This window comes from Stylophora pistillata, chromosome 9 (assembly GCF_964205215.1).
Source record: "Stylophora pistillata chromosome 9, jaStyPist1.2, whole genome shotgun sequence".
NCBI classification, from domain to species: Eukaryota; Metazoa; Cnidaria; class Anthozoa; order Scleractinia; family Pocilloporidae; genus Stylophora; species Stylophora pistillata.
Genome location: NC_142527.1, coordinates 6,352,351 through 6,362,700, shown reverse-complemented (window position 1 = coordinate 6,362,700; position 10,350 = coordinate 6,352,351). Strand labels below are relative to the sequence as shown.

Sequence of the window (10,350 nt, the reverse complement as noted above, 5' to 3'; positions counted from 1 at the left end):
TCAGAGTCAAGTAAATGATTGTTGTCAGTAGAATGTTCTTATTCCGGTTCGTTTGAAATGATCGGTTGGTTTTGCCGTGATGTTATTGGCTGTAAGACTCAAGTGACGTAAGTCGGTCGTGATTGGTCTGTTTCGATCTGTCGGTAAAGTTAGGTCGTTCTTTTTCGGTCGTTTGTGATGTTTACGTCGTGAATGAGTCGTTTGTATGGGGCGGGTAGTTGTTGACATCTGTTTAGGGGAGTCTGTTCTTAGTTAGTAAACCAGCTTTCCAGAGTCAGTCGTTGAAAATAGTCAGTGCTGTAGGTTAGGCATTGCGCAGAGTCCCAGTCAATGTTGTGGTTGGTAAGTCGATGGTTTTCAGCAATGTGATTGCTGACATCACCTTTCCTGGTCGCCCGTCTGTGTTCAGTCAGTCTTGTTGTGAGGGTTCTGCCAGTCTGACCTATGTAGGAGGCTTGGCAGTCGGAAAAATTGATCTTATAAATCGTTCCCTGTCTGTTCCTTGGTTCGTCTTTGTCTGGTTTCCCGTTGCGACCTATTGTTTCTTTCTGTGGCTCTCCCACACACCAACTATCCAAGAACCTCACGACAATACTAAAACCGCTAACCGACAAATCCAGACATAAACTACAATGCACTGAAGACTTCATTAACGCTACCAAGACTGTTCAGATACCTGACGACTACAAACTAGTGTCATTTGATGTGAAATCACTGTTCACAAGTATTCCACTTCAATTAGCATTACAATGCACTGAGACTGCAATCCGACAATCTACCGACCCACTACCGCTACCGACAGACGACATCATGGACTTGCTAAACATTTGCCTAACGTCTACTTACTTTCAGTACGACGGTAAACACTACAAACAGTTACACGGCACTGCCATGGGGTCTCCAGTTTCTGTTGTTATAGCAGAAATTGTGATGCAGAACATCGAGGAACGCACCCTTTCGACTTGCCGACAAAGGATACCGCTTTGGTTACGTTACGTTGACGACACAATTACCGCCGTTCGACACGGCGAAATTGACGCATTCCACAACCACCTTAATGAACAAAACACTGACATACAGTTTACCAGAGAAGTCGAAGAAAATGGCAAACTTCCTTTTCTAGACTGCCTGGTAAGCCACAATGACAACTCATTACGAACGACGGTTTACAGGAAACCGACACACACCGACAGATTACTAGACGAGTCATCCTACAACCCTACATCACACAAAGCCACAACTATCAGAACTCTAACACAACGCGCACAACTAGTATGTGACTCGACAGACAGCTTATCCGACGAGAACAAATACCTTCACCGTGTTTTTACGAAGAACAACTACAACAACGACTTCATCCGACGAAACACTCACCGACCCACTAGCACTACCGAAACAAACGACACCGCAACCCCTACGACTACAGCAACCATACCGTACATAAAAGGCATGTTTGAAAACATCTCGCGCATCTTACTACCCTTCAATATCCGCGTCGCCCACAAACCCATCACCACACTACGTCAGTTACTAACCAACGTTAAAGACAAAGACGAACCGAGGAACAGACAGGGAACGATTTATAAGATCAATTTTTCCGACTGCCAAGCCTCCTACATAGGTCAGACTGGCAGAAACCTCACAGCAAGACTGACTGAACACAGACGGGCGACCAGGAAAGGTGATGTCAGCAATCACATTGCTGAAAACCATCGACTTACCAACCACAACATTGACTGGGACTCTGCGCAATGCCTAACCTACAGCACTGACTATTTTCAACGACTGACTCTGGAAAGCTGGTTTACTAACTTAGAACAGACTCCCCTAAACAGATGTCAACAACTACCCGCCTCATACAAACGACTCATTCACGACATAAACATCACAAACGACCGAAAAAGAACGACCTAACTTTACCGACAGATCGAAACAGACCAATCACGACCGACTTACGTCACTTGAGTCTTACAGCCAATAACATCAGGGCAAAACCAACCGATCATTTCACACGAACTGGAATAAGAACATTCTACTGACAACAATCATTCATTTGACTCTGATGATGACTTCCGCGCAGGTTGTCGAAACGTCAGTCACTGCCACCGACAACAGTCCTTCTCAGGACTACACTCACCCGGACGATCAGACTACACCTACACATGTTACCCCCGGGTTCAAGCCATTTACTGAAATAACAATGCAACGAATTCCTATCAGTTTACTTGAAACGTTGCGTAACTCATGATCAAAAACGCTTGGAGCAATTAACCTTCCTCCGTCGATAACGCGACCAAAAATAACAATAATCAACAGGAGTTCACGAAAATCATAATAATCTACATCAAAATAACTCGAGAATTCAAAATCGATCACAAGATTAACCATTTGGGCGTTCCTAGCTTATCGTCTCCTTCTTTGATTCACTCCCTTTTAGATTAAAAACAATAAATTGTACTATTGTACGACCCTGTACGTTAGCGTACTTCCATCCAAAATAAGAAAACTAGACAAAAAAGGAAGCTAACAAAATTACTCACATATTGGTCCCGCTTGGGTCAAAAGTTAGGAACCAAAAACAGCGAATCGAACAAATAGAGAAATGGACAAGGCGAAATACAATCACACACTGGCTAAAGGGACGCTATCCGAGGCTTTTATACGTGGGTGGGGACGCTAAAATATCTGATTACAAACCAATAGACAATAGACAACAACGTAACCACATCCGCAACTAAAGTAATACGTAAAAGAGAGATCAAATTCGACTTCTGCTAAATGAATCGTTTGTAGTATCCTTAACAGATTTCACGTGCTGCACGTTTTCTGAGAAAGCCGTAAATCTCTACGTGGCCTTTCCTTTCATCTGGGCACACAAATCAGCTACAAAAAATCTTGGATCTTGGTGTATTTTTGAAGCTGTTTGTCTTCTCCAACTCCAACACTGAGTTGCTTTTGTCAGCAATCTTTTCTCCTTTTGCTTTTCAGATATGGATGGCTCATTGATGCCACCGCTCGTTTTCCAATGCAAACAAAAAAGAATGGTTGCGGAAATTATGTTGGCATTATTGGATCGTCCAGTAAAAAGAGCAAAGGCAACAAGTACAACGCCTGGTGTTATATTCAGTGAAAACTCAACGAGAAGGAACTGAAGGAGTCAGGGACCAATATGCTTAGACTTAGAGAATCTAACAACTCATAAATCCTCAACTGGTTTCACTCCAATGTTAGTTGAAAAGGCACAGAATGCCTAAGATTGATAGGTGATGACTTCTTTATCCTTATCGTAGGCATCTAAGCGTCCGCTCCAACAAAATTAGTAAGTGAAAAGGGTAGCAGATGAATTTACATAAACAAAGCACCACAGTTGGAAGAGTTCTCACGTTAATGAAAAAAAATAATAATAATCCGTCTCACTCAAACCTGTTTATCGTCGCTCAGCAACAAGAATAAGGAAGAACTCTCTGTTCAGTTGATTTATTTTCAATCGATGACTGACGACTACGATTAGTAACTCATTGATTGATTGATTGATACACCTTTTAACGAACAAATATTTGGCTACCTGACTGAATTGATAGATCTATTGTTAAATGGATGGAGTCAACATTCATCCGACTGAGTGTGTATAAGATTGGATCGAGGATAACACTCCTACATAAACCCAAAAAGTAATTTACTTGTTGTAGAGGACGGTATCTGGCACCCATATTTCCGTTGGGTTCCCGGTGATTTGATCAATACCTCCATAACCTTTCTTCCATTCGAGGAACAGAATATGCCACCTCTGCAAATTTTAATGCTACAGCAACTGAGAGAAATTAGTTCAAAGTAATCATCTAATAATGTTATCATGTCCCCCATTCTCTCTATTTTCGAATTTGTGGTTGTCACAGCTGCTACCGCATAGGTTTATTTATTCGTCACCCTTGATCGTTCATTTCTCCGTTTGCTCTATTGGCCAAGTTAATGAATAAGTTAATAAATACATGTATGAATGATTAAAAGAAAGAAAGAAAATAAATGAATGAATGAGTAAACAACGCAGTAATTAATGGAAGACAGAGTAAATGAATGAAACTTCAGGCAAACTATCAATATACAACTATATTAAAGAGCGAAGGCCTTGAGCTCATCATGACAGGACGGAAAATGCGTACAAACGACTATTAAAGTGGAGCAGAATATGCAAATGTAACACTCACTCAGATGTAAACAAATCGATGTTGTAAAAGGATATGCTGCTTTTGATAATTTTATTTAGTTATCTCAGATTAAGGAATATAAACTTTGTGTCCCGAACATGTGCTTAGTCTCTTCACTGCGCATGCGCTAGACTATTGCGTAAGCTTAGCTAATGTAACATCTCCACCCTAAGAAAGGCTAAAAACAGAAATATAAGTTTCTAACAAAAAGTAACAGCCAAAGAAAAAAAAAAAGAGAGAACAAAACAGAAACAACAAAAATAACAATAAAAACAGAGTTTATAAGTGTTTCTCTGAGTGTTTATTCATCAGCGTTCGGACAGCAAAAGGACGCTTATAAGTCTAGTTTAGATGGCTCCTTTACAACGCGGCCACTCCTGGTTGTCCTCGGCAACTTGTTACTGCCTTGGTTGGAAGGTAACGGTGACTTGGCAGGCGCCTGAGGTAATTCTGATGATGACGTCTGAAGAGGTAAGGGCTTTGTCTCATGGCTGTCCGGCAGTGTACTCTCCTGGTTGCTAATAACTTGTTCTCCACAGGTTGTTGGTGTTTTCTGGAAAGGTAAAGGCTTTAGCTGGACTCTGTTGCGTCTTAGCTAAGACTCACTCGTTGTCTTCATTATGTAGGACCTTGGTTTACTGGTCTCTTCCTTTACCTCTGCGGGAATCCATTCCTTGGTCTGTGGTTGGAACACGACTACTTGCTCGCCTTGATTTAGTCGTCGAAGCGTATGTGTCCCTTGGCGGTCGTACTTGTTTCTCTGGGTGTCCTGTCGATTTTGTAGTTGCTCTCTGTTGCTATCAAAAGCTTGTAAACGTTGGAGGTGGCCACTGCATGGCAGTTGTGTGCGGTAAGCTCTACGGTTCAGCAGCTGAGAAGGTGACGGTAAGTTGCTGTCTACAGGCGTGGTCCGGTATGTCAGAAATGCTAAGTAAGGGTCTTGTCCCGAGGCTTCTGCTTTTCGTAGAAGGTTCTTTACTGTCTGGACTGACCGCTCTACGAAGCCGTTGCTTTTTGGATACAGTGGCGAGCTTGTCACATGGTCAATGCCCCACTGCTTGCAAAAGGCTGCAGATTCTTGACTGTTGTACTGTGGGCCGTTATCAGATATCAAGGTTTCTGGTACCCCATTTTCTGCAAACATTGACTTGAGGTGGTTAATGAGAGCAGTAGATGTAGTGGAGCTCAGCTTTCTCACGACGGGGTACTTGCTGTAATAATCTGTTACCAACAGATATTGGGCGCCTAAGTAGTCGAACAAATCGGTGGCAAGTTTTTGCCAAGGAAAACTGGGTATACAGTGAGGTTGTAAGGGTTCCTTTGGTTGGCGTTTAGAAAACTGTATGCAAGTGGCGCAGTTGGAAGCCATTTCATTAATATCCTTTGAGATACCTGGCCAAAAAACACAGTCTCTCGCTTTCAAGTTACACGTTTCTGCCCCCAGATGGCCTTGGTGAATAATCTGAAGTATCTGAGGACGCATGTTGCTTGGAATCAGAAGATGATGTCCCTTCAAGATGAGGCCATTTTCAACACTTAGATCTTCTCTGAAGTTCAAAACTCTTTCAGGTTAGCAGGGCATTCGTTTGGATATTCAGGCCATCCTTGATGAATGACATCCTTCAAATGGCTGAGCACAATATCTTGACTTGTGTGGTTTCGTATTTCATCCAGTTTAGCTGGGCTAGCGGGCAAGGTATGGCTAATGGCATCAACTTCAAGTAGCGGTGTTTTTGAATCCTCGTTGGGGGATTCCATGCAGCAGACTCTGGATAAGGTATCTGCTACAACGTTTGTTTTGCCTTGAATGTATTTAATTTCCGCGTTGTATTTGGACATCTTCAGGAGGCGCCTCTGGAGGCGTGGTGATGCACTGGCTCTGCTCTTCTTCCATATGCTTTCAAGCGGTTTGTGGTCTGTTTCGACAACCACTTGCTTACCAAAGACGTAGTGGCTGAATCGCTCTAAGGACCAACAGGCAGCTAAAAGTTCTCTTTCTTTGTTGCTGTATCGGGATTCCGTATCGCTGAGTTATCGGCTTGCATAGCACACCGCTTTACCGTCTTGTATGAGTACACACCCAAGTCCTTTTAAGCTTGCATCTGACTGAATCACATTGTCATTTCTGGATCATAATAGGCCAGCACTGGTGCTTCGGTGATTATTTGTTTGAGACTTTGAAATGCTTTGTGATGCTCTGGTTGCCATACAAAGGGTGTGCCTTTCTTCATCAGTTGCCTCAGGGGCTCTGAGGTGTGGGCCATGATCGGGGAGAATCTGTTCAGGTAGTTGACGATCCCCATGAAGGTCTGCAATTTAGCTAGATTCTGTGGGGAAGACATGTCTCTGATAGCCTTAATCTTGAGATCATCAGCTCTTAGACCATCTGCAGTCCACGTAAACCCAAAAAAGGATGTTTAGTCTACTTTAAACTGAAACTTATCCGGGTTGAATCGTATACTGTTCTCCCGTGCTGTGTCAAGGACATTCAGTATGTGCTGATCGTGCTCTGATTCGCTATTGCCGTAAACAAAGGTATCGTCTGCAATACCACTCAGGCCATCGAGGTTTCCAAACACATTGTCCATTTTTTCTTGGAACACGTCTCCGCTGCAGGTAAGTCCGAAAGGCAGCCTCTTCCATCTGTATTTGCCCCATGGAGTACTGAAAGTGCAAAGTTTGCTGCTCTCGTCGTCCAGTTCAACTTGCCAAAATCCGCTTCGGGCATCGAGGATACTAAAGTGGGAGGCGCCACTGACCTTGGGTATCACATCATCTATGGTTCTCACATAGTAAGGGGTGCGCTGAATGGCTTTATTGAGGTCACGGGGTTCTAGGCATAAGCGGATCGTGCCGTTGGGATTTCTTATGACCACTGTTGAATTGACCCATGGTGTATACTCATCATGTATTTCTATTAGAATGCCTGCCTTTGTTAGCCGTAGAAGTTCTTCTCGGTAGGCACTTTGCAGGTGACTGGAATCTGCCGTGGGGGGTGTTGTACTGGGGGAATATCCGACTTAGTTTCTATATGGTATAGGGGGCCAGGGAAACAGCCAAGTCCAGTAAAGACATCTTGATACTCTTTCAGAAGGTATTCTTTCGTCACTGGGAAGGGATGTGGCTTACCACGTGCGTCGAATAGTTTAAAGGACTGACTGGTTGATTTGCTGCTACTTTCAACGGCGACGGCCCAGTTAAGTTTGAGAAGATTCAGACTTTGGGCTGATATGTTACCAATGATGGGAGGCCCATCGACATCTACAACTTCCGCCTGGATTACTTTGGGTTTTGGTTTGTTAGGGCCCTTTACGTAAACCTGACAGGAGCCCAAGTTCGGGATTTCAGTTCCACCATATGCTGTTAGCTTGGCGGTAGGTTTCTGTAGATTCATAACCCTAGGGGCAAGTTGATTGTACAAGGATGTGGCTATGATGATGGTTTCTGCACCAGAGTCTATTTTACATAGGACGGGTGTCTGTTTTCCTGCTGGGCTCAGTGATATGGAGACTTCCAAGAGGGCTTTCTCTCTAGAAGAGATGGCATGGACACTACTGGTTAAGGGTGTTACACCAACTGGGCCCAGAAATATGTGATCATTAGGGTCTGGTACAGACTCGCTTGCACCATTACTTGTAGCTTCAATGTCATGCACATCTTTCTTTTTTAACTTTGATAGGCATACCTTTGCTAGGTGTCCTACTTTATGACAATAATGGCATGTGGCATTCTTCGCTGGGCACTGATCTCTGGAATGAGGACCCCAGCCGCAATTCCTGCAAGCCTGAGATTTATCTGAGCTAGTGTTTTGTCGCTGATTTTTGAAGCCTTGGTATCCTTTAGGTGCACTGATGGAGTGTACTTCGGTATTCATTAACTGAAGCTGTTTCTCCGCTGACTCTTCTGACTTGGCCATCTCGCGAGCTGTGTTAAACGTGAGAGCATTCCAACCTTGAAACAGTCCTTACGTATACGGTCAGATTTCATACCCAGCACAAGAAAATCTCTAAGGAAACGATCGTTGTGTTCGGCTGGATAGTTGGCTTCCTTCACAAGAATTCTTAGTTTCGCAATAAATTCCTCAAGAGAGAGAGAGAGAGTACCTTGTCGAAGGTTATAAAGCTCCCACGCTGCTATTAACTCATTCGAGTGTGGTTTCACGAAGTGCTCAAATCTTTCCCAATAGTTGTCCAGCTTTTTCTGCTCGTCTGCAGACAGATCCCAGCTGTTGAACAGTTCGATACCTTGCTCTCCCGACTAGTACAACAAATGTTTACACTTGATTTCCTCGTCAATTTTTAGCCATCGGTCCGGCGAATAGCAATTAGCATCTTTGTTTCCACATTTTGAACCGGCTGTATAGATTTTCGTCTGTACTCCAGTCAATTGACGGGCCTTTGTCGATGAAGGACGCAGTCGCCATGTTGAGTTTGTTTCACTCGTTCGCTGAAGCTTTTGAGACTTACGCCAGTCACCTGAGCTAAATTGTTGTCCACATCAACAGTAAAAATCCTTTCTTTTCCAATCCCGCTCCTGACACCATGTAAAAGGATATGCTGCTTTTGATAATTTTATTTAGTTATCTCAGATCAAGGAATATAAACTTTGTGGCCCGAACATGTACTTAGTCTCTTCACTGCCCATGCGCTAGACCATTGCGTAAGCTTAGCTAATGTAACAGATATGTCGACGGCAGATCAATATTGATAGCGACCTTCCGAAATTATACGGGAACGCCTCTACTACCACATTTCCGAAATAATGGCGCGACATTAAAATTTAACTCGACCTTTCTTGAAAGGAGTTTCGATTTTAACTAAAATACTCGTCGCAGTTAGCACATGTGTAACTGAATTAAAGCTCCTTGAAAGAATGAAGGTGTAAGTATGAGTGAAAATGCTCAATACAATCGCTTTTCCGCGATCATCTTTCGCCATCATTTGCATCTTTGTGGAAGATTAATATTCCTCGCCGTTCCCGGGTATGTTTTGCTTTTCACGAAGCGTCCAGGTCACAATCGTTCTTAAATACAATTTCAAGCCCTCATTCTTCTCACTGCGAGCCCTCAATATTTATATCGTTAATATAGCTAAATTGAGTAAACGGCAAATTGTTATAGAGGGAAGCGAAGCGTTGTTTTCGCGACTGGTCAATTGTTTACTTTTCAGATGGTTTCACTTCTCATCTGAAGTTGGTGACTACGCAGACATTAATTTGTGAAAATCATTGTGTGTACACTCCTAAATGTTAAAAATATATGAAGTCGAAGGAACCACAGCATGAAATTTTGAATTTACGGTTCCGTAAAGACGTCGTAAAGAAAGCGTTAAGATCCTCTTTACTTATCTTTACAAGCTTCTTTAGACTTTCGTAAAGAGAGTCTTTACGCGATGTAAACGGTTGAATATAAAGATCACGTAATGAGACTATAAACGGTTTCTTTACGCGTATTGTAAAAAATCGTAAAGCAAATGTTTACGATATTTTACGGTGATTGTAAAGTGTTTCGAAAGGCGGTCTTTACGCCTATTGTAAAAATTCGTAAAAAGGATGTTTGCTAATTTTTACGGCGACTGTAAAGCTTTTGTAGTTTTCCGTTTTCTTCAGCTTTCATCCGACCATTGCAAACGTAGATTTGAGTTAATTTAACGACATACTCTTATCAAACGCGCATCGTTCAGGGTCTATTCAGAATTTTACGATATTTTACGCTTCAATAAAACGGTCAAACCTCTCAGAATGCACCCAGTCCCAGGAAGAACTACAACACATTTCGCACTTTCCAATTTATTAGTAGTGTAAGGCGTCTACTCCGGCAATCCCGCGGAGCCTGGGACCGAGTTTAAATAAGAATGAAAAAATCGCTCGGCCAAGTGATTGGGACCGAGTTTACTATATGCAAATGAGTCCGAAGTGAGAGCCGAGGTGCCGAAGTAGTACCGAAGTATCGAAGTGCCGAAGTGATAGCCGAAGTGCCGAAGTATTGGCCGAAGAGATATGATCAGTCATGTGAGCAGTTAGTCAGGTCATCACCCTTCCACGGATTATAACGTACACGTAAACGTGATCGGCAGATGCCTTATATGTGTTATAAGTGTGTAAGGATTTGAGGTAAAGGTAACGAATCTGATCCAACCGACGCGTC

General features: G+C 42.9%; 1 protein-coding gene across 1 annotated transcript in view; it reads left to right on the top strand.

The window, feature by feature from the left end:
• The window catches only part of LOC148722956 (uncharacterized), a 10,066-nt gene extending 5,764 nt beyond the window's left edge, over window positions 1-4,302 (top strand). Inside the window, exon 4 of the mRNA XM_088734244.1 lies at window positions 2,989-4,302. Within this exon, the coding sequence (XP_088590370.1) occupies window positions 2,989-3,130 (142 nt within the window). The 3' untranslated portion in view covers window positions 3,131-4,302. The remainder of the gene's footprint in view (window positions 1-2,988) is intronic.
• Window positions 4,303-10,350: the final 6,048 nt, after the last annotated feature.